The 25,565-nt window shown below is 42.3% G+C and overlaps 1 protein-coding gene across 1 annotated transcript in view; it reads right to left on the bottom strand.

Annotated features, from left to right (window-relative positions):
* Positions 1–25,565, bottom strand: part of TTLL12 (tubulin tyrosine ligase like 12) — a 636,007-nt gene that overhangs the window by 290,018 nt on the left and 320,424 nt on the right. The window contains exon 8 of the mRNA XM_044087179.1: positions 15,037–15,148. Within this exon, the coding sequence (XP_043943114.1) occupies positions 15,037–15,148 (112 nt within the window). The remainder of the gene's footprint in view (positions 1–15,036; positions 15,149–25,565) is intronic.

Genomic DNA, 25,565 nt, shown 5'->3' with positions numbered 1-25,565 from the left:
TGGAGCCCCCCTTTGATGGCCCCCAGTTTTTCATGACCTCCACAGAATACCCTTCTGAGGAGCCTCCTCGGAAGAAAACTTGCAAGAGGAAGCATTTAGACTCCCCTGATGAGTCCATTATCTCTGACACTGACCTCGAGGAGTCAGAAGGGTCCCCTAGGTTTTTCTCTGATTATATCTCCTTCATAGATATCCTAGAGATCCTGAAACAGAGAGGCGGCTGGCCCACCGTCACCCCTTCTGATGAGGATTTAGTGTACCTGAAGGTTTTCAGGTCTCAACCTTCAGCCTCTTGGGTGTCTCCACCTTTTGATGAGCTGTTAGATTTGGTGAGTTGAAAGGTGTGGGAAACACCTGACACCATGGAACCAATCCCTAGAAGGCCGAACAAATTCCTTTCAGCTCCTACGGAAAAAGAGTTTCTGACCAAAGGTGTGCCTGTAGATGTCATGGTGGTGATAGCAACCACAAAGAAGGAACTAGCAGGGACATCCTCATCTGTCCACTCACCGAACAAATTGTCTTGAATGATGGACAGATACGGGAAGTGTATTTTTTCTTCAGAGGCTTTTACTCTTAGATCGCTGAATTACCTCACCCATTTCACTAGGCTTCAAAGAGATCTCCTAAAATAGCTGGGAGATACTCTCCAAGGTACATTAACTGAAGGAGTCCCTGAGAAGGTTACTGCTCAGTTGTCCACCTCAAACTCTATTGTTAACTCCTCCATGAGGCTACCTTACGCAGCAGATGGTGCGAGCAGGGCAGCGGGTTCAGGAATTTCCCTTAGGAGACCGTTCTGGATGCGCTTGTGTAACTTTGCGGAGCCCTTCAAATCTACATTTACCAATGCCCCCTTTGACAGTTCCTCTCTGTTTGGACCAAAGGTAATAGACACACTCACCAGATGCAAGCAGGAAGGGAAGACTCTCTCTGCCATGGGAGTACGTTTTTCAGTCCCTTCTAGACCATACCCTAAAGGTCAGAGAGGGGGAAAAATGTGGTTCAAGAAATCTCAGAGATTTTTCCCAGACGCACAAGGTGATTCCTTCTCCAGAGGCAGAGGAGGAGGAAATAGTGGTAGATGTCACCCTAGAGGCGGGGGGGGGGGTCTGCAAAACCAGGGTGACAGGGACTTTCATGAAAGTCCCTATCAGCCTCCTGAGGCGAGGCCCAGCTGCACTTCTCTGAAGCCAGTCGGGGGTCGCTTATCTTTGTACCCAGAGCCTGTCACGACATCACACAAGACAAGTGGGTACAAAGGATAATTTCCAGAGGATACTCCATACCCTTCTCTTTTCCACCTTATCTAACCAAGAGAATTCCAGATGTTCCACCCAATCACAGGGATTAAGCAATTATAGAAGTCCAAAAGTTGCTTCAAAAGAGAGTCATCCAAACCGTCCCTGCAGACCAGATAGGATTCGGAACTTACTCCAGATTCTTTTTAGTGCCAAAATGAACAGGGGACTTGAGGCCCATCTTGGATCTCAGCAAGTTAAACGAATCAGTGTGAAGAAGTCCAAGTTCCGAATGGTAACACTGCAGTCTATACTCCCTCTATTAGGGAAAGACAATTGGATGTGCTCCATAGACCTCCAAGATGCGTACTACCACATAAAAATGGACAGAGCATCAAGGAGTCATTTACGCTTCTGGCTGGGAGCCAGTCATTACCAATTTTGTGCTCTGCCTTTTGTTCTCACCACAGCCCCCAGGGTGTTCACCAAATGCATGGCGGTAGTAACGGCTCACTTGAGACATCTTGGATTCCAAGTGTTTCTGTACCTGGACGACTGGCTCCTGACTGCCACCACCAGACACCTACTTCTACAAGCCAGAGATTTAACCATCCAAGTCTGTACTCAGCTAGGCATCACTATAAATTGGGAAAAGTCTGTCTTGTCGCCCTCTCAATATGTGACTTTTATAGGGGCAGAAATAGACACAGTCGCAATGATGGCTCGCCTTCCTTCAGAGTGCAAAATCTAAGACAACAAATATACAGCCTGCTTCCCCAACACAAGGTCAAAGCGAAGACAGTGCTCAAACTATCGGGAACCATGGCCTCTACTATAACTCTAGTTCCATTAGCCAGACTACATATGAGAATTCTGCAGTGGCTACTCTTTTCTCAGTAGTCTCTTCAGCAACTGCCTGTCTCATCCATTTTAATAAAGACATCTTGCAAAAAGGACCTTTGTTGGTGGATCCAGTCCAATCAACTAATGATAGGGAGACCATTCATTCCTCGCCAACCCTTTGCTGCTGTGGCCATGGATGCCTCCCAGATAGGGTGGGGTGGGGTGGGGGGGCATTATCTAGGAAGGACAGCCCAAGGCACATGGCAAGAACACGAGGCTCACTTGCATATCAATGTTTTAGAGATGAGAACAGTGCTGCTAGCACTGCAAGCACATCACGACTTTCTTCCTCTAGGGACGATAGCAATCCAATCAGACAATATGTCAGTGGTACGGTTTAAACAAACAAGGGGGAACCAGATCCTACCCTCTATGTCGAGAGGCTCTATGTGTTTGGCAGTGGGAGATATCTTCCCAACGCTTTCTAGTTACAATGCATATCCCGGGGAGAACTAATGTGATAGCCGACAAGTTCAGCAGGGCAATCTTGATGTCTCACGAGTGGTTTCTGAATCAGAAAGTCGCGGAACAGATTTTCTACAAATGGGGACAGCCTTGCTGCAATCTGTTTGCCACCCCAATGAACACCAAATGCAGCAGCTACTTCACCCTGATCCCCGGGGAGACACTGAGAGACGCACTTGTCCACAATTGGCCCTCGGGACTTCTTTATACTTTTCCTCCCTTTCCGCTAATATCAAAAGTTATCCAGAAAGCAAAGCCTTTGGGAAGCAGAATGATTCTCATCACTTCTTACTGGCTTCATCAGATTTGGTTCCACTTCCTCAGGCCTCACCTTCTGGACAATCCAAGGACTCTGGACCCATTTACCACACCTTTTGACACATATGACACATGTCAGGCATGTTCCATCCCGGTCTCCACACCCTCAAATTGACAGCGTGGCTGCTCCACTTCCATCCCTAGTCAGGCTACCCCTCATACCTTTATTACTCATTACAAATTGGACTTGGCCTCCAAGAGTAGAACCTCCTTTGGTTCCACGGTTCTTAGGAGTATATTTCCATAAGCCACCCAAGAAAAAGGTGCTAGGGACACTGTCCCATATGTAAGAATGAAGGCGAGATAGGACTACTGAACATAAAGAAGTTATGTACTCACCATAATGTTCCATGTCTGTAGTCCATCTTGCCCTTCATTCTTACGAACACACCCACCTATCCCTGTCCATGTATCCCTGGAGGATCTGGAGACAAGATAATGTCCATCTTCCTTAGAGTTGGAGACCTTTCATCTACTGTTTTTCCTTACAGACATTATAGACAGCAGCAAACAAGATCTGAGGATTGTTAGTAGTGCATTATGGGATACCTACCTTGCCACGAGCCAACTTAGAGACTTCAAGCTTTGTAATCGGCTTCGAACCCATATGTAAGAATGAAGGGCGAGATGGACTACAAACATGGAACGTTATAGTGAGTACATAACTTCCCTTTGGGGGTAAAAAAGAAGTTATCTACTCAGCAAAGGCAGCACAAGCCGATCATAAATTCTTAAAAGCCTCAGTGGAGTGTATTCTTTAGCAGCAGAAAAGTTCTGAAGGGAATGGCACCTGTCTTTTTAGTCAGCTCAGCTCGAGATGACCAATAGTTTGGATGAGTGGAAGGTGCCCTGAAGCTTTGGAAGCTGGCATGTAGAACATGACCTCAAATAGCTTAGGCTACTGCAGCATGCGCTGAGGATGCGAAAGACTCTAGGTCTGTGGCATGGTATTCAACAACTAACTGACTACAAGATCAAGTCAGCTCAGTGCAATGATAGCACTGAATTTTTGGACAGTCTAAACACATTTTGTGGCAGGTTTGAAAAGAAAAACAATCTGGAGGCTGTAAAGCTTCTCAATGACCAAAAGGAAGCAGTACTTAACTTCAATGCTGTGGCTGTAAGGAACAAACTGAGGAAAGTGAACCCCAGGAAGGCTGCAAGCCCGGATAACATTCTGGGGAAAGTATTGAAAGGTTGTGCTGACCATTTCACCAAAGTCCTGATGGACATCTTCAATACCTCCCTTGTCCAGGAAAAAGTACCAGCAAAGTTACCAACATAATCTCTCTGCTCAAAAAAGTCAACCCCACCACCTGAAAAGATGGTTACAGGCCAGTGACCCTTACATCAAAATAAAATTAAATGCTTTGAAACACTGGTTAAAGGCATTTGACTACAGTACTACCCCAATCCTTTGACCCTCTGCAGTTTGCCTACTGGGCAAATAGATCAACTGCTGATGCCATTTCAGTGGCACCTGACCTCACATTGGAGCATCTTGAAGAGAACAACTATGTCAGTGTTCATAAATTTCAGCTCAGCATTCAATATGGTGATTCCAATGCAACTTATTGAAAAGCTAATCGACCTTGGCATAAATAAAGGGCTGTGCAAATGGATCCTAGATTTCTTGACTGGAAGACCACAAAAGACCTGTGCTGGTAACAACACAATCTACACTAGCGTACCCCAGGTACGTGTGCTGACTCCTCTACTGTTCACAAGCCTTACCCATGACTGCTCTGCAAAAGCAAGCAACAACCACATCATGAAATTTGCAGATGACACCACAGTGGTGGGACTCATATGTGGTGATAACGAGAGTGGGTACAATGGGTATAGAAATAAGGTCAACTCCATGATTTAATAATGCAACAACAATTTGGACCTGAGCATCAATAAAACAAATGAAATAATTACTGACTTCAGAAAAAGCTCTGCCATGCACCTGCTCCTCAGGTGAAGAAGTGGAGACAGTCCAAGCTACAAAGTTCCTGGGGGTACACATATCAGAGGATCTTTCTTGTAGTACAAACACAGGTCAGCTAATTGAAAAAGGCCATCAGCGACTTCACTTCCTAAGAAGGCTTAGAAAAACAAAACTCTCTAGGAATTCTCTAAATACCTTCTACAGGGGAACCATTGAGAGCATTATTATCAGCAACTGCACTGTATGGTTCGGTTACAGCAACGGCTGAAAGGAAGAAATTGCAAGTAATAATATATGCAGCAAAGAAGATAGTAGATTATTACGCTCTCATTCTTTTTATACAGTAATTCTATTTATTATTCATACTAAAATTAATATATTCTCATTCAAGTGCAATTCCAATTATTTCCTTACATGCATTATCAACCGATTTCACCGCTGTGTATAGTGTACTTTTCTTTTCATGCATTAATCATCTAGTAGTCAGTGTTGTCCAGTGTATATAGTGTACAAGCATGTACGTCAGCTACCAGACATTTACATTTGTACTATAGTCATTTTATTTTCTTTAATACCCATCATGTCTTTTCTTTTTGTATACGTTTTTTTCCTGTAAAAGAGCTAACACTCGAAATTTCATTAAGGTAGCACTTGTGTTTTCTAAATGACAAAGTTTCTTTGAATTTTGAATCACTACAAGTTGTGAGGAACTTTTAAGGCCTGAAAATCACTGCTAACATTTCCCTGGTATTTATATGCTTTTATAGCATCTGAAGGACCAACATTTGCCTTGCATTCGAACTCTCCTGGAAAATGCTCCCCATGCAAAATCTAACAAGTCCATCTGGACTAACTGAACTGGGTCCGGAGGGCTGAGCCCCCCACCACCGGAACTCTCATTCCACAAATTCCAGCTCCCCATGCAAAATCTAACAAGTCCATCTGGACTAACTGAACTGGGTCCGGAGGGCTGAGCCCCCCACCACCGGAACTCTCATTCCACAAATTCCAGCACTGGGCTATGCAGGAGCAGAGACCAACATTTTATTTTAAAGTACCTATGAATTTATCTCACTCAGGGGTCTCCTCAGTGGTATCACGAGGATAATTGATGCCATAAAGCATCGAACTTTGAGAAACTTTCTTGTGGAGGCAGCTTCTTGACGTGAGAAATCCCTAAAAATGTTCTAAGTCAGGACTTTGTCTTGTGGTACAACGGCCAGTCTTTTTTTCTATGTCCATCATACATCCCAGAAAGACAATTCCTTCACAGGGTGTGAGACAGGAGTTTTGTAGGTTGAACTTGAAGCCCAAGTGATCTAGAACAGTCAAGACCTCATCTAATTACTTTAAACACCTAGAAACAGACTCTGCACAAATCAGTAAGTTTTCTAAATAAGGGAAATGTGGATTCCCTGAGTACTGCAGTAAGCAACCACTGGAGCCAGGAACTTCATGAATACCTGAGATGCAGTAGATAGTTCAAAGGGTAATCTAGACAACTAATAACATGAGTCAAACACAGCAAATCTCAGACGCTTCCTGAAGTTGGGAGCATCTGGAATGTGATAACCATCTTTCACATCTAAAGTCACCATGATAAGTGGTAGGACCATCTGCAAGGTGGACATTTTGAATGTGAGAACTTTTAGCACTGGTCTCCATTACAGCACCTTTTTAGGTACCAAAAAGAATCTGGAGTAAAAACCTTTTCCTTTTTGTTGTGCAGGAACTGGTTCTATAACCTCCGCTTGCAACATGTGAAGAAATACTGGAAAGAACAGATGTGTCTAGACTAGCAGGTGCAGGGGGATTTCCCTGAAGAGAGGATGATTTTCTGTCCACTATCAAGAGTATCCTCAATGAATTATTCTCAGCACCCATCTATCTTAGACTATTTGTGGCCAGTCTGCTGGGTTGAGCAAAAGCCTGGGAGAATGCAAAGGGGAGAAGGGAAAGGATGCCAGAGTTCTGGCACAGTTATTCTTTAGCAGGGAACTGATCTTTTTAAGAAAGGAATCCCCTTTTACTTGATTGGGAAGCACTATGCTCCCAGCATTTCCTCTTGGGACCCTGACTCTTGTTAGTCTGGAAATTTTCCCAACCAAATAGCAGGCCCATCAGCAAACTAAAGTCTATGCTGGAAAAATAGCAATAAAAAGCAAAGAGAAAGAAAAAAACAGCAAGGCTACCACAGCTATAGGCATAAATTAAAAAGGATAAGCGCTTTCGCATATTCTGCTTCCTCAGATCCATACATAAAAAACAAACATCAGCTTTATAAAATGCATCTTTAGTCACATTTCAACCAATAACCATTGAAATCAGTGTTTCAATTTATGCCCCTTAAGGGTGGGTTTCAAACAAACACTGCTGTTAATGCCTGGATATCGGTCTGCTTGCAGCCTTAGTATCCAATTTAACTCTGCCTGTTCAACTTTGTTATTCACATCCCCGCCCCTAAAATTCTCACTCAAATGTTGCAACACTGAATGAAAATTTATGTCCTGAATTTTCACTAATGTGTGTTGCCAAGGCATTGTTCATTTTCATATTCCTGTTCTCATACATAAATTCTCTCAATTTCTGTGTAGTTTTCCCTACATAAAAACAAGTACAGGCATCACAGGTCGCCAAATAAACCACATTCGATGTACAGCAATCTGCATACATTCTGGGTTTAGAAACATAGTTAAAACTTGGATGTTAAAAAGTCTGTTGCTTGGAAATCATGACACAGGCTCTACATCTGCCTTGGCAAAACACATTGAATGAAACTTTATGTCCTGAATTTTCACTGAGTGTTGAACAAAGTTGAACAGGCTGAGTTAAATTGGATACTAAGGCTGCAAATAGACAGATATACAGGCATTAACAGCAGTGTTTGTTTGAAACCCGCCTTTAAGGGGCATAAATTGAAACAGTGATTTTATTGGTTATTGGTTGAAATGTGACTAAAGATGTGTTTTATAAAGCGGTTTGTTTTTTTATGTATGGATCAGAGGAAGCAGAATATGCGAAAGCGCTTATCCTTGTTAATTTATGCCTATAACTGTGGTAGCCTTGCTGTTTTTTTTCTTTCAGTTTGGAAATTTTGTTTGTTTCACATTTTGAAGTCTGATGCCTTGCTAGCGAAAAACCTGGGAATGTTAAACATTGTAGACACTCGTGCAGCAATTTACCATCTACATTTATGGTAAGTGTACACAACTGTACTATGTTCTTCGTGTTTCACTGTTACAGTCATTATATTTGGGTAGAATCCCACCGCTATGGTTGGGTGGATGGATTTATACAGCATTAGGAGCAGCTATAAGGCCCTGCAGGACAGCAGTGGCAAAGCCAGCTCTGGATTTAGAGAAGAGAGGTAAATGGTAATGTTTGGTGAACGTATGAACTGAGCTCCAGGTAGCAGCTTCTAGAATATCTCTGGTAGGAACCCCTCTGAGAAGGGCTGCAGAAGTAGATGCAGCCCTGGTGGAATGAGATCTGATCCCCTTGGGGATAGGTTTACCATGGTGCATATAGCAGAAACTAATACAATGACTTATCCATTTGGAAATAGTTTGCTTTGAAATAGCCTTTCCCTCTGCCCCTGTAGCAAATGCCACCAGCAGTTGTTCAGATTTTCTTAGAGATTTTGTCCTGTTTAAGTAGAATCTAGTTGTCTGTGTACATCCAATGAATGCAGAATCTGCTCACCCTTGTTCTGTGGATTGGGAAAGAAAGTTGGCAGATGAATGGTCTGATTAAGAGCCACACTGGATACCACCTTAGGCATAAAAGATGGATTGGTCCTGAGAGCCACGCTGTCTGGATGAAAAATAATGAAAGGCTCCACTGCCATAAGAGCCTGCAATTCTGAAATCCTTCTAGCTGAAGTGACTGCTAAAAGGAAAGCTGTTTTCCAAGAGAGAAATTTGAGGTCCGCAGTAGCAGCTGGCTCGAAAGGAGGGAGAGTGAGTTTTTCCAAAACAACATTGAGGTCCCATGCAGGAGTTGGTGATCTCCTGGGAGGTCTTAAATTTTTGGCCCCTCTGAGATACGGCTTTAGTAGAGGATGAGAGAAGAGGGGAGGTTCTGTGTTATAATGAGCTGAAATTGCAGAGGCATGGATTTTTATGGAAGAAAAAGATAGGCCCTTTGTGAAGCATCTCAGTTAAGTATTGCAGAATCTGAGGAATATTGGGCATTGCTGTGCTTATTCCCTGTGATTGGTTCCAGGCACAGAATCTTTTCCATTTGTCAGCATAAGATTTTCTAGTACTAGGCCTTGTAGCCTCCAAGATGACATCCATCACAGGTTTGCTGAGAGATGTCATGGGTGAAATTAGTTGATTAGCCATGCTGCAAGATTCAAAGTTTGGAACTGAGTGTGCAGAATCTGGTAGTTCTGCTGAGACAGTAGGTAAGGTGTCTGAGGCAGGTGTCACGGAGGAAGGTGTGACACATTATTGCGCAGGAGTGGGTACCAGTGTTGGCGTGGCCAGTCTGGAGCAATCAGAATCATTTTTGGTTTGTCCTGTCTGACTTTTAGTAGGACTATGGGGAGCAGAGGGGGAAAAGCATGGACTGAGGTTTTTCCAGCTGAATGATAGAGCATCCACTTTCCAAGATTTTTTGTGATGAATTCTTGTGCAGATTTTGTCTAACTGATAGTTCTGGGGTGAGGCAAAAAGATCTATGTCTGGGCTCCCCCATTTGCGTGTCAACATGTTGAAAACTTGTGGTTCCTGTTTCCATTCGTGTGGGTCCATAAGACTTCTGCTTAGTTCGTCTGCCAGAGTATTTAGCTTTCCTGGCAGGAATTGAGCTTGAAGATGTTTTTGATAAGTCAAGGGCATGTTCCACAATGCCATGGCTAGTCTGCAAAGGGGGTAGGAATGTGTACCCCCCCCCCGCTTGTTTATGTACCACATAACTGTGGTGTTGTCTGTCTATCAGTAGTTGTCCTGGATGAAGGTAGTCCTTGAAGGCTGCATCTCTTTCTGACTGATATGTAGGTGCATTTGATTTGGGCTCCATTTGCCTGAATGCACTTTCCTTTCATATGAGCCCCCCAAGCATAGTCTGATGCATCTGTAGTTAGGGTTTGGGTGGCAGGGAGTGGAGTGAATGACAGTCCCTTGTTTTGGTGGCAGGCTTCTGCCCACCATAGCAACTCTAGTTGCAGGCAAGGAATAGCAGGAATCATTGTTTCCAGGCTGGTACAAGAGGTACACACGGCATCATAACTGCATTGATGCTGTGCCTAGCAATTTGAGTAGCTTGAGACAGAAAGATCTGCATTTGTTTCTCAGAATCTGCAAATTGTGGGTCTGACATGACCTTATTCAGAGACTGTAGGACAGATACCAAATATTTAGCCACTGCATCTGGTAGGCTTGATGGCTCTGAATGCAAGGGTGCAGGTGGAGTAGACTTACTTTCCCCACCTATACATAGCTCTATTATCCTTGTCTGTGGGACGGGCACTAGCAATGAGAAAAAGTTTAGAAGGCTTATCCAAGGACAGACAGAAAGCAGCAGGGTCAGCCACAGGGTTCTTATACAAGTGTTTTAGTTCAACAGGCACCTTGTAGAATCTATCTGGCATTTTAGGTGCCACTGGTTGAGAATCAAGAGCTGAAGATGTCGACTGAAAGGCATCCTGGTGTGCATCTAGTACTGGAGGGAATGGAGAGGGAGCTGGAGTGCCCATTCCCAGAAGGCTACAGTACCTCTTTTGAACACCCAAGATTTGCTTAGATTGCCACTCAAAATGCCTCATCATGTTCTGAACAATTCCCCCAAAGGAGACCTCTTTGACAGGGGGAGTCAGGAGAAATGGAATCCCCTACATTACAAGTAAATTGTTCTGGGGACTGTATCTGTGATGAGTAGTCCAGGGAATAATCAGAATTCATAAGCCATTCCTCCTCAGAGGAAGAGAAACCTTGAGTGTGTCTTTGTGGTCCGGCCCTTGGCAGCTAGAACACAAAAGCAGGAGGTTTCAGAGCCATGATTGCTTTAAATAAGCCCTGGGAGAAACCCATCCATTCTTCTTCTTGGAAGCTGTAGGGGAGGTCACGTGCCTAGTTTTCTGCTTTTTCTTTTTTAGGTGCGACACAAGTCTAAACAAGTCTCTGAGGTTTGTAACCTTAGCGAACTTCAATAACACTGCCTGGAACCTCTTCCCTGACTAGGATCTGAAGGACTCACTGTGGAGACTCAAATAAGGAGAAGTGGCTCGTACAAGGCATCTGCTACCTGCAAGGCTTCAGCAGCCACACTGGCCTCCGACAGGGTCTCAGTAGTGTGCAACTGAGAAGGTTATCTGAGGACATGCAGGTTCTCCAGCCTCAGCAGGTGCTTCTGACTCAGAGATGCAAAGCTGCAAGTTGCCTTGGGGGGTTTTTGGGGGTTTTTTTTGAGATTTTTTATTTGGCAGAAGGGCAATGTTGAATGGTGTGGATTCCGCCATTTTAGCTTGGGCCAGGCATTTTAGGCAATGAGTTTCGAGGAACATGTTAAGGGAGGAAAGCCTCGACCCAAGGGTTTTTGGAATAGATCACTGGCAGATGGAGCAAGTGTTGTAGTCGTGTTCTGGGCCTAATCAAAAAAGCCACAATGTGTAACTTCTTGGATGGGATCTGTCTACCGCACTTGCACCTACGTCTCCTAACTGACATCTAACAAAACTGACTGACACAAAAAAAAAAAAAAAAAAAAAAAAAAAATCAAAAAAAGGAAGGTTCCCCAATGAGGCAGTAATCTGAAATGTGAAAGTGAAGCAACAATAGCAATGACCCAAATAAGATCAGTCTGACTGATGCATGGCCAGTATGGGCATGGCGGTGAGAAAGTTTGAGGTACCCGTGCATACGTTTACTTTTACTTTTATACTCGGATACATACAAACTGACATCACTCATCAGACACACACCCTCAGAAACCAAAAGCTTTGGTACCAAGGCTGGATGTCAGCAGATGAAAGCTCATATGTTAAGAATATGGCAAAAGTAATTTCAGTCAGGACAGCATATTTTATTGGCAATACAGAAAAAAGTACAGTTGTGCAAGTTAAACTTAACATTACAGAAGATGTTCAAATGATTGCTGCTGCAGTAGCCTTAGCTGTAATGGGTAATACCTTGGCAAAGATATAACACCTGGCCAGCTTACACTTCAGTGCGCCTTCCACACACCCAAACTGTTAGGCAGGTTGAGCTAAGCCGAATAAAAGACACTTTTTGGCACAAAGCCATTCACAGCTTTCCTGCTAGCAGAAAAAGGGAGGCAGAGCCCTGAAAGGACAATGTTAGGGACAACAAAAAATAAATTGTCCACACCATGGCATAAAAAAAAAAAAAAAAAACAAGGGGGTGGAAGGAAGGAGTGGCTACTGTGGCAGTAATCTCTAGCTGCTGGGTCAGGTTTGGTAATAGTGTATAGAAAATTAAAAAGACTGAGGAACATTACACATCCAAATCTGCCTTTCCAGGGACAGCTGGATGACTATCAGCAAGCAGTAACACTTGTGCTCTAAAGCAGAAAGAACAGGAGAAATGGGTGTATGTTCTGGAAAATCCTTTGGTAACAACTCATAATATTTTTCTGAGGGATTGGGAAACCTCAGTGTTCTTCCACTGAAAACACTAGCACATTCTAGCAATAGTCTCAGAGAAAGAGAACCCCCTCTCCCCCCAACAGGGAGAATCAGAAACTGAGCTCTCCTTTGAGTCTGAAATCAGAAACCTGGAGTAAGAGAACATCCCCACAGGGAGAATCAGAAACAGAGATCTCCTCTGAGTCTGAATCAGAAACCTGAAGAAAAAAAACAGCACCAGTCCCTGCATATTCCTATTCAAATTCAGAATCTTGAATGTCTTCTGGAAAAGTGGAATCCCTCTGCCTGAATTAAACCCTGAGTCAGACCCAGTAAACTAGACCTATCCAATGAAAATTGAAGAGAAGTACGTAGATTAGATCTTGGTTTTCTGTTTCTTTTTAATAGGAAAAATGGGGCCAACCATGTTACTAATGGCAGTAGCAGCAGCTTCCCCAAGGATAAGTGCAGCATTCTGACACAACAGAGAAGCCTTCCCTGTCACCTTTCCCAGGACCAACAGGAGTAGTTTTCCCTTGCCTGCTAAGGGGACCTCAACAGCTGCAGAGGACATGGCTGACTCCCTATCCATAGTTACTGCAGACACTACACCAGAGGAGTCAAGCTGAAAATGGTGCCTCCTTCCCAGGAAAGACTAGCATCAATTGACGGTAAATACCATCTGTCCAAAAAAGTTACTTGTATGACAAAAACACAGTAAAAAAGCAATGAAACACTATGCCACCCCATAGAATACAATAAACACAATTTCTCCACAGAAAAAATGTGTTCAGTAACTTTACACCACTTTTAAACAGACAAGAACAAAAATAAGCACTCTGTTTAAAATTGCATTTGTCTCAAGATAGTCCATTAAAACACAACACTCCTAGCTTTAAACTAACTTTCCTGAAGAGAAAAGTAATAAAACAAAAGAATAAAGAAACCCTCCAAAGGGAACTTCTCTGCCCAGCAAAGGAAAGCACAAGCTGACCGTTAATCTTTGAAAGCCTCAGGGGAGCGTACTCTTCAGTGGCAGTACAGCTCTGAAGGGCTTTGTACCCAAACTTGTCTTTTATTCAGTTCAATTAGAGCTGCTTTTCACTTTTGGTGCATGGAAACTTTGGAAACTTTCTGGCTGTTATATCCTTGGCAGGATATAACCCATACTGCAGCAGTGATCAATATGATGAACATTTCCATAACTGTCGAGCCAATTTTTACAGCTGTGGGATTTGCAATTACAGGTTATGCACTTCCTACAGGAAGCCTGAAATAACACGGACAATAGTAGGCCATAAACTCAACCTCAGGTTTTCCTTTTGCAGTCTCTCCTTAAGAGATAGTGATGGATACTATGATTGTTCCCTTCCATTGCCATCATGATGGAATGGCTTGTGGCTTACATTACTCTGCTACCAGCTGAAATCTGTGCATAATTTCAGATCACATGAATTTCAGTTTCTCAGCAACAACAGAGGTCTGATTGTGAAACACTGGCAAACCAACGCAACACGACAAAAGGCAGGTAAAGTTAGGAGCCGATAATGTGCAAACACAGAAGTAAAATGTGTTACGTTTGCGTGCAACATCCATTTCAGATTACACTTCTAGATTTATTGCATTTCTTTTGTCACTTAGATCTGAAAAACGATTCAGTTACTCTCCTTTTTTGACTATTTATTTTTTCTCTGATCCTGTGCGAAGGTCATGCTTCTTTCCTCATCAGTATTCATAATTCAATATCATGAAAATTTAGAGACTGGTGATCAATGGACAAATTAGTTTTTAGCACACCATCATGCATAAGAAATGAAACTCTGTGCAAAATGGCTGCATTTCAGTGCAAGCTAAGGAAGCACTTTAACCATGTGCATTTCCACCTCTTGCAGCCAAACTCCCTAATAAAGCCATCCCCTACAACCTCTGCAACCTCTCTCAATTAACTCCTTCACTCCAGATGGCGAACTGTACTGGCCATTCCTTCTCCATTCTTGGACCCAAACTCTGTCAATCCCCCTTCCTTCACCTTAAAGAAGTCTCCTTCTCCCCTCCTTCAGAGCTAAACTCAAAAGACACCTTTATCAAAAATGTAATTACAAGTGCTTGTCCACTGGACACATAACCCAACTCTCTCCTCACCTGCATCACTTCTGCTTTGATCCTCTGTACTTAGCTGCTGCTTCCCTCTCATATTTACTACTAAAATTAATTCATGTGATTTTCTACCTAATATTATTTATATATTGTATTAATTGTCTATAGGATTATCTACCTTCTGTGTTTGTAAATGTGTCTATTTTTTTTTTTTTTTTGTGAACTCTTCACCCAAGCTGTGCCTGCAAATGGTCTTAGTGATCAGTGTACTACTCCGGTAAACAAACCAAAATAAAGTACTAAAGGATTAAGGGTGAAAACTATATACAAAGCTGCACTCAGGCAATGTTTTCTGATTAATAACTCATAAAAAATTTAAGCACATAGTTGCTTACCCAGAAAAAAAATCTTTTTTTCTTCCATAATGCATGCCATTTCTTTTTTGAACACATGCTGGTCATTTGAACTACAAATAGATCTACTTTGCTTACCTTTGGGGTGCTCTCTCTATGTCGAATGATACAATTAAGTTTGTTGCTGATATGTGTATCTAGGCCTCTGGCAAGGTTCCATGGCTTACAGATCCAATGATTATCTTCTCCCCTATAAGGAACATGATGAATTGGCAGACAGGTTAGTGGGTCTCCTTGTGACAGTGAAGGAAAATCTCAAAGAAACCATACAGAGCTTAGAAAGAAAATAAAGGCACTACATGTCTTTAGAAGGCCAGTATATTCACATGGCTAAGTTGGCATAATCAAGTAACGATTTAATGAAAAGAAAACAGACTGAGAAGTATGTGGACTTGCATATCTTATTTAGATTTTTTTCAGCAACTACAATGACACATCAAGGATAACGCCCACAATAAGGATGAGCTGACCACATTTAAGCCAAATTGATGTGACAGTAAATAAGATAGTGAGGGCAATGCTACAAAGTTAACTCTTCTTCCCCAGAATCAGGAGAGGAATCTGATTTTTCTGCATGGAGTGCACTTCTCAGAGGTGATGCCTTACTTGACCCTATGCCTATATCTGTACAACCCACTACTTATTCTGTAGTCTGCAGCAAGTTTATTTCAGATCAGCATCATACTAACCTACATCTTCAGCTCCCTTCAGCAAAGGATTAGTAGTCATTTCATTTCACTTTCTCAGATAAGAGGAAATGATATATTGCACACAACTCCATTATAAATTGTATTTTTTTTAATGTTACATGGAATTTCTAGTTTCAACAATCTAAGGATATGCATGTAAAACACTGATTACTGTAATTTCTTAATGGGAGGTCCTAATCTTGCAAAAGAAAAATGGAAGGTGCCTCACCTTCACAGTAAGAAGGAAATGGTGTAGAAGTCACACTTCAAAAGAAAGAAAGGACTCAAACAAGAAAGAGGAATCTTGTTAATCTGGTCTTTGCCAGAGACGGTGGAAGAGGTGTACGTGGGACAGCTATTCAGAAACATTGACATGACTAAAACTTTCCAAGACCAACATTTATGGGGGACAAGCCAACTCTGGTCCACCCCTGTGCTTGGGTTAAACAGTTTGCACACTACTATGACTCACAGGTCCTAACCAGCCACTGAAACAGCTAACCCTTTGTAAATAATAACAAAGCAAAGTATAAGAAAATGCAATTATAAAGCTTGTAAATCCAATTCCCACAAGGTTTCCAAAGGAAAAAAAAGAGTGAATTCCTTGAATCAAACTAACAAGGGGAATGCATGATGGGAAAATGCATCAAGTGCAGACTGCCCTCAATAAAATGAACTGATATGGTTACTGCTCATATGCACAATGTTTCAATTCACGAGGTCCTCTGCAGTATGTATACAAGCAAGACCAATCCCAACCAAATTATTTAACAAGACACTAAGCTTCAGGCACAGTGAATGAGGAGAAAAATTCCCATTAAGAGGAGCTCCACTCCTAGGAAGGGTGTTCAGGTTGAAGTGCCCTGGTCAAATTTCCCCTAGTAGTATAAATACCACCACAGGTCTCCCCTCAAAAGAAGCTAATTGCCTAGGGGACTACCCTGTTCAAAGGAAACATATATAAAATATGCAAGACTGATGAGTCTCTCTGGTGGAATGATCATTAACTACATTATCTAAAGACCTACTGATTGCAGAACACTAAAGAGGTAGCATTTTTCAAATAGGTTCTGCCTAAACCACCAAAACCAAAACCACCAGCAAGTCCTCTTTATCAGCACTAAACAGACAACAGTTTTTTCAAGCTCAACTATTTTCTTCAGTTAACAAAAGATGATGCAGTGAACATTCAGGGTATGAAGTATGTGCCCTCCCGTATTCTAGCTCTGAGGAAGGAAAAGTGGAAAATTAATACTTTTAAGTCCTCCTCTGAAATCACTTAAAAGAAAGCACCTGAAGAAACCACAGCAATAGCAGAATGAGCCTTAACTGAAGAAGGAAGGCTTTTGCCATGAAAAGTGTAACAAAAGGAAATAGCCTTAGAAATCCAAGAAAAAATAGTTTGCTTGGATACAGCAAGTCCCAAAGATCTAGGGTGAAAAGAAACAAGTGATCAGATTTTCTAATAGCCTTAGTCTTATCCAAATAAACCCTAAGTTGCCTATGCATGTCCAAAGTATGCAGCACCCTCTCACTGTCAGATTGTGGAGAGGGGAAAAAAGTAAGCAGATTAATAGCCTGATTTAGTGATAGCTCATTAACCACCTTAGACATAAAAGAAGGGTTAGTGCGTAAGGACACCCTGTCCTCATGAAAGACCAAAACAGGAGGACAAGCCATAAGGGCCTGCAACTAAGACACCTGTCTGGTAGAAGTAAATGTTAACAAAAGAGCAGTCTTCCAGGAAAAATGTAGCAAGGAAACTGAAGCATCAGGCTCAAAAGGAGCCTGAATCAACTTCTTCAAAACAAAATTAAGATCCCAGGGAAGAGGAACAGGCTTCCAGGGAGGTCTAATAAGGATGCCTTTAAGAAATTGTTTAACTTCAAATCTAGAAGTTAAAAGAGGAGAAAAAGGCAGACAAGGAGAGAGAGAGAGCTGATAAGTGGGCCTTTACAGAATAGGCCAAACCAGCACTGAGCAACTCACACAAATAAGAGAGAAACCAATGAAACATCCACAGTAAGTGGGTCTAGGTTATGAGAGAGACACCAAATAGAAAATCTCTTCCTTTTGTGCAAGTAGGATTCTCTAGTAGTAGGTTTCCTGGCTTCCTGCAGGACTTTCAGTACGACCTCAGGAAAAAAAAGGTGCCTGTGAGGAATCAAAATCCTATCACCCACAGTGTCAGCTGAAGCGTGGACATGTGGGGATGGATAAAAGATCCCATGTCTTGTGTGAGTAAGCGTGGACATGTGGGGATGGATAAAAGATCCCTTGTCTTGTGTGAGTAGATCCACCCTGTGAGGTAACTTGTGACGACTGCCCCTGGCTAGATGCAGAAGGAGAGGGAACCAGTGTTGTCATGGCCAAAAGGGAGTCACCAACAAGATTTTGGGAGCATCCTGCTGAATTTTGAACAGGACTTTCAGAATGAGAGGAAGGGGAGGGAATGAATAAAGAAACATCTCCTTTCAAGAAAATGAGAGGCCATCTTCCACACCAGTGGACCTGGGACTCTGGCACAAAACAGAGGAAGTGGATTGTTCAGAGGGGAGGCAAAGAGGTCTACTTAAGGAGTACCCCACTGGTGAACAACGTCAAGAAACACATCCCTGTGAAACATCCATTCATGGGATTGAGTGAAGGGCCTGCTCAGTGTCTACCACAATGTTCTGATCTGAAGGGATATAAGCTGCCTGAAGAGTTACTTGATACTTACCAGCCAAATCCCATACCAGAAGTGCCAACCAGCAAAGAATGTAAGATCCTGTTCCTCCCCCATTTGTTGATGTATCACATCACTGTAGTAATGTCTGTGAATACCTTTACAAGCCCCAAAGAGAAAAGAAGATGAAAGGCCTGAGCAGCAAGCATAAGAGCTCTCATCTCTTTGATGCTGATGTGCTCCTTCTGCCAACTAGGCGACCACACTCCCTGAACCTTCAGGAAGCCAAAAGTTGCTCCTCATCCCACATCTGAAGCATCTGTGAACAGATCCGAGAGGGAAGAGGGGGATGAAAAGGGAGACCTGGATTCAGAGAACTGCTGAATCCACCAGAAAAGTTCCTTTTTGAGGCAAGGAAGAACAGGAACTGTAAAGTCTAGGGGATGCGTATGTTGAAGCCATACAGACTTCGGAAACTACTGTAACTTCCTCATGTGGAGTTTGGCCAGAGGGAGCATCAGAATGGTGAAAGCCATGAAACACAGAGCCCTCAGAAACTCCCTGGCTATAATGGAGGCCAGGGGAAGAAGAGTTTGAAAGTAAGAAATGAGAGTTAAGGTCCTTGGAATGGGCAGGGATGCCAGCACTGGCACCAAACAAATGTAAAATAAAATAAATAAATAAAATAAATCTGAATCCTACAACCCAGAAAGACATGATCCTGAGAAGGGAGTCAAAGACGACTTTTTGAAGTTTATCGTGAACCCCATGCTCTGAAGAGGAGCAACGACAAAACGAAAATTTTGCAAAAGTATCTCTGGAGAGGATGCCTGAATCAGCAGGTTGTCCAAGAAAGCAAATACTGTACAGTAAACTCTGTTAACCGGCACCCATGGGGAATGGTAGAGGCTGGATAACTGTAGTTTCTGGTTGCTTGGGAGTTATTTAGGCCCGACTAATACTGTACCCTATACTACTTGTTTGGTTTGACTTGTTCTTACTTTGGAGAGAGGGAATTTATTTCTATTTTCCTTTTTAAAACTCAAACTCTAAAAACGTAACGTATGTTTCTGCAGGGAGGGGGGCAGAAAGTGCAACACATGAAAATTGTACTGTATTTCTTCGATTTTTTTTTTCTAGTTGCTTGAGAGTTTTGGTTGCTTGAGTTCCAGTTAACATAGTTTACTGTATTTGGATCCCCTGAAACTTGCAAAAAGCAATCACAGGAGCGAGGCATTTGAACACCCTTGAGGCAGTAGAAAGGCCAAACAGCAAAGCACAGAAATGAAAACGCCAGGAAGCAACAGAGAACTACAACAACTCCCTGAAAAGAGGATGGACCGGAATATGGACATAAGCATCCTTGAGATCCAGAGACACCAGAAAGTTCTGAGGGAGCAAGAGAGGAAACAGAGTCTGATGGGACAACATACGAAAGGAAGGCACCTTCAGAAAAGTGTTTAGATGAGAGAGGTCTAGATGGGAGAGGTCTAGAATCGGTCTCCAAGTACCCTCTTTTCTGGGCACTAGAAACATTCTTGAATAAAACCCCTATCCTCTTTGGGACACAGGCACCTCTTGAATAGTAGCCTGAGACAAGAGATCTTGAAGAACCTTTGGGAAAAAGGAAGTTGTTATTCCAGAGGAGGCTGAGAAATGCCCATAAGAGGAAGATGGGATATTGACACCATGAAGTACTCCTGTCGAATGACTGACAGAACTCAAGAATCCTGAGTGATTCAAAGCCAAATGGGAAGAAAAGTGAAAGGCGAAAAGAAAGCTGAATGTGATTGGGAACAGGCGGATAGTCAAACAGTACCTGGTTTGTCAGGAAAGGAAGGCTTCTGTATCCCTGCAGTCTGAGTGGCCTTAGCAGGAGAAACCCATTTACCACATCTTTTACCTTTGGCAGGAGGGCGAGATTGCCTACAAACAAAGGCTGGCATAGAAGGGTATTTTCTTTGAAATTTAGGCACAGGAGAAGCAGACACATGCTTAAGCACCTGTAAGGCCTTCCCCTTGTCCTGAAGAGACTTAAACAAACCAGCAGCTGCTTCCCCAAAGAAAAGTTTATTATCCAGAGGAGCATCCATCAACTTAGCCTTAATATCATCAGGTAAAGGTTGAAGCATAAGCCAAGACTAACTCTTCATTGCTGAACCAAAAGCAGCAGCCCTAGAAGAGGCACCTGGCTGCATCATAACTACATTTGATAGAATGAGGAACTACTTGAGAGGAAGTCCCTAACAAGGGAAGAGTAGAAGATTTACTGTCAGAGTCAGGAAGATCAGAAAAAAGCTGACAAGCCTGAGAAAGAAGAGCCAACGCATACCTAGATAGATGGGTCTGATAATTAATTGCCCTAAAAGCTAGGGTAGCAGAAGTATAAACCTTCTTACCCAGCCTGTCCATGGTTCTGCTATCCTAGTCAGAAGGCAGTAACGTGGGTGAAGGAAGCAATTGAGATGGTTTATCAGAGGCCACAAACACCACAGAAGGGTCAGCAGCAAGACATATGAACAAAAAGGAACAATCCTCAGGCACCCTATAAAACCTATCAGCCTTACTGGGAGAAGGGGACAGAGAATTGGGCTCTTTAGAGGCATTGGAAAAAAACATCCAGCAAAGCAGCCAAAACAGGAGGAATGGCCACAAGTTTAGGAGATTCCATCTGCAGTAACTCATACTCCCTCTTATATACATCAGAGACCCAAGCAGAATCCCACATAAAAAATTCCATCATCATAGAGAGCAAGTCCCCAAAGGAAATTTTCTCAGAAGAAATATCAGGACTATTAGATTCCTCCTCCTCTGACCCACAGTCCAAAGGAGAAGGAATCTGAGTAGAATAAGTAAGGGATTCTTCATTGGAATCCAACTCTTCCTCAGAAGAATTCAGTTCTCTGGGCCTTTTAAGTAGAAAAGAGAACCAGGAAGAAGCAGAAACCGAAACCCCTTGAGGAGGCCTTAATGACAGTAAAGCATTAAAATAACCCCTGAGTAAAGGCCTGCCACTCACATTGTGGATCCCTAGGAGCAGAGGAAACATGTTTAGTTTTCTGTTTCTTTTTTAAGGGAATGTCCGCCCCAGAAAACTGAGAAGACTGACTCAGGACTGCATTTCACAAATGTAGTAGGAACTTCTTCCTAAGAAAAATCTGTGGAACCCCCCCGACCCCTTGGAAATGATCAATTGTGGATTCCCCTGAACGTCAAAAATGGACACCTGCTAAGCCTCATCAGATGCGCTGCCTGCCAGATCCTCAACAACCTCCAACTGGGTTGTGGCAGAGAAATCCAACACAGCCTCCGGGTTTGTAACAACCTTGGGAGAAACAGCCGGCAGAGGCTGGACAGCTGGAGATTCTGGTCTTACCTTTTTCACCTTCTTTTTCCCTGATGGCTGACCCACAGGGGTGGAAGTTCCTTCCTTTGCACCTTTAGCAAGAAGCTTAAGACGCTGGTTCTCAAGACACAATGAAAAGGAAGAAAGCCTACTATGAAGGGTTTTCGAGACGAACACCTGACAAATCGAAGACATATGGTTGTGAGAAGCTCTGCAATCTTTAAGGGGAATCTGTCTCCCACACTGGCATTTACCCTTCCAGGATGACATTAACCCCAAACAGCACAAAAATTTCAAGAAAAAGAACAAAACCCTAACTGGGTACTTAAATGCAATGATGAGGACTTCAGTAAACAGGAGTAATCACCGGAAAACAAAAATGCAGTAAACAGACTTAGGTGATGGTTAGAAACAGTGTTCAGACTTTGAGGATGGTACACCTGAACGTTACCTTTAGGCCCTACTCTACTCGAGAAGCATTTGGGTGACGTTCAATGTGTATTAAAGCAAGGGTAGGCTTTGGTAGACTGGGTGGGCATTGGGCTTCCAGAGCAGGGAATCCCATATAGATGAATACTCCAGTGGTAAATGAAAGGACATCAAGCATTACAAGGAAAGGTACCCAAACAAGAAATACTCTGGTAAACAGTCATAATACAAGAGCTAAAACTACAAACAAAAGTCTGCAAGGCTTTTCCTCTATACAAGACACTAACAGGGGGGGTATAGACAAAATCTGTTGCAAAACTGGGTCAGTACTTTAGAGAACTTTTTTAATTAGAACAGACTGATGAATTACATCTTAAGTAATGCTATAATTTCATGATAATCAAGGATAAAACTCTGAAATCTAAAGAGTTAAATGAGACCAACTAGAACTGTGCCCTTAACCAATGTAACTTTCTTGCTTACTTAATTGTTGTGTGTGACTTTCTATTTATACTACCTGTTATTTTGCTTTTGTAATCCCCTTGAAGGTGGCTCCCTGGAGTAAAACGCAGATGTCCTGAGCCTGCTCACATGGACATATAGAACTAATCTCTGCATTCAAGGCTCCTATTTTTTTAATGGGTTCCCCTGCAGCTATAGAGTTCTTACACATTGTACTGTTGTCATACTAAGCCAAAAAGTGAGGACAAGGCTTTCCAAAAATTTAAATTTGAGTGATATTTATATTTTAATAAATAGTTTCAACTCCTGGACATTTCAAAGAAACAAAATTAAAAGAGAAGTGCACTACCAGTTCCACAACAGACTGCTCTGAAGTTCCCTAACTGAGTAGGAATAAAAGTGTGAATATCGCTTTTCATTAATTTAACTTTTGCTATCATGGAAGTGGTGATGCATTTTTTTGTGAAAGTTAAATATCATACAGATTTCGCTTTGCATGCTTTTGGGCTTCTACTGGTATTATTGAATCTTTTGGAACACCAGACACATATATTTGAATAAAAAATATACCATTAGGCTGAACAGAAGAGAAATTGTGTCTGTTCAGAAGCCACATTAGCAGTGGCGTAAACTGAACTTAAACAGATGGATCCATGTCAGATCCACGAAGACACATTTCAATGATGACTGGATCACCGAGACGAGATCGCCGACACAAAACATCCCCAACAATTGTAAGTATAGGTATTACGGGACGGAATATATTCCCGTGTCCTCAATACAGTTATAGAACAAAAATAAACGTGTATAGCAGGGGGAATGCCCCCCCCCCCATCTACATAAATATACCAACTGAGAGATCGCACCACATTGCAGAAATGGGAATACATCCCATTTCCCAATGCTCACCATTGTCTGGGATGTGTTGTGTCGGCGATCTTGTCTCGGTGATCCGGTCATCGTTGAAGTGTGTTTTTGTGAAACTGACAGGTTCCTAAACAGATACACTGCATGTTCAGAACCACACTAAGAAATGTGTACAATGCATCAGGCAGCACCACTGAAACATTACAAAGACAGACATGGGGTGTGACATACTTTTAAAAGTTAAAAGTAGCTTGTCTATCAGTGTCAAGTGACTTGGACAAGTCCTGGTACTTTAACCTTCAGCAGAAAAAGCCAATGAGTCTGTCTGTCTCAGGTCTTAGACCTTGCATCTCTGATGGTGTGTTAGCCAACAACACTTATGTTTCAGGAAATGTCATACCCTCAGTTTTAAAACCAGATCACATTAGGAGTAAATGACACCACAACAGCACTATAACACTGTATTAAAATTGAACACAATGTGGCAGAATTAATTTACTTAACTTTTGTTTAATGATCCAAAAGCCATATAACTGGTTTCCCACTAAAGAATGCAGTACCTGTTGCTTGAACATCCTTTATTGTTCATACCCACATTACCATGAAAAAACCTTCTTGTATATGTTTTTTTTTACTTTACAGATGCACAGTCCACTTCAATAAATTTATGTTAGAACAAGAGGCCTTAATTCAAACGGCAGAAAATACATAATTCCCTTTATTCATATTAGCATACAACTCAAAGTTGAATTTCTAGGAAAATACACCATCACTTTTTGGCTAGACAGCATAATTTCATTCTCCAACAACTCTAAAGCTGCAGGGGAGCCTGTTAGAAAATGAAATTTTGAATCCAAACATTTGACCAGTATCCCCCACTGTATGCAGCCTAAATGACAACCCAGAAAAGACCAGTGTCCTGTTTCTTCACATCATATGTTGTGTTCAGACTTCACACCAACTCAGATTGTAATGCAATGTCTGAAATGCAGTCAGAAATTTGGTTTTAATCTGCAGACTAAGTAGATTTGCATATATGCTGTTGTCATAGCAAGAACACTGCCACAAATTCTCAATAGTTTTAAGTGATAACCTCTTTTCCTGGCTAGTTACCTTTCCCTGAATCACAGATGAACAGAAGTCTGCACCAGAGCCTACAAGTGAAGCATTTATTGTCAGGAAATGTGGCAGATTCTGAGGTAAGAAGAGGAGACCCACAGTGAAGTTGGTGGGAATTATCAACCATTCTAGAGCTGGCAAACAGAGATGTGACACTAAAAGGTCTGTGATACATATATCTTCTTTCTTAGCTGCTGATGCTTCACCATCACCTGCATGACTAAGATGTTGTGGATGGTGCAAACAGAATTGTGAAAACAATGGCAGCCATTGAATCCAATGAAGCACTGGAAAATTCAAGCCTTGTAGTATGGTCTCCAGCTCCCTTACTTTCCCACTCCAGTCAGGACCTTCTCAAGGATTGTGTAACTCACTCGCCCGTCAGTCCCTGTGCTTCGCATTGCACCACAACCATTATCCTTATATACTTTAGGGAGGCCTCAAGCTACTCTCTCTTTCTCTGCTTTTTAGGTAAACAGACTGAAGGGTTTATCACTTACGGCAACACTGTGTCACGCACCCCTACTAGGCAGTAAGACCATGCCAGAGTGGAACATGGTTTTTGACCTGGCAAGCTCAGGAAAAGATTCAAGGTCAGTGACTTGGACATCACATGAAGAGACTCTTGTAGACTAATGTTAGCACCAAGATCTTAATATGCTGAAAAATAAGTGAGTGGTACAGGAGTTGTGTATACTATCCTAGCTCATACCATAGGGTTTGCCAGCTGGATGCTTGTACATCCAGAAGTACAGAAAGAGAAAATACAGACATTAGTCAGTTGTGGACATCTGAATGCCAACAGCTGCCCACAAAAATCAGATCTATAGTTACAAGTGTTAAGAAATAATGCTACTGAGAAACTTGGTTTACAGATTAAATGTGCTCAGAGGGGTGTGATCAAATAATTACTCCTTTGTATTTTATCAACCATGCCTAAAATATTTTTGGCTATGCTGTTAAGTCTACAAATCCTGAAAAATGACAAAAAGCAAACCGGATCACAGAGCACGCATACAACATTCAG

The sequence above is a fragment of the Protopterus annectens genome, chromosome 11.part0 (assembly GCF_019279795.1).
Source record: "Protopterus annectens isolate FY-2018-M chromosome 11.part0, PAN1.0, whole genome shotgun sequence".
NCBI classification, from domain to species: domain Eukaryota; kingdom Metazoa; phylum Chordata; order Ceratodontiformes; family Protopteridae; genus Protopterus; species Protopterus annectens.
This window is presented reverse-complemented; position numbering and strand designations above follow the sequence as displayed.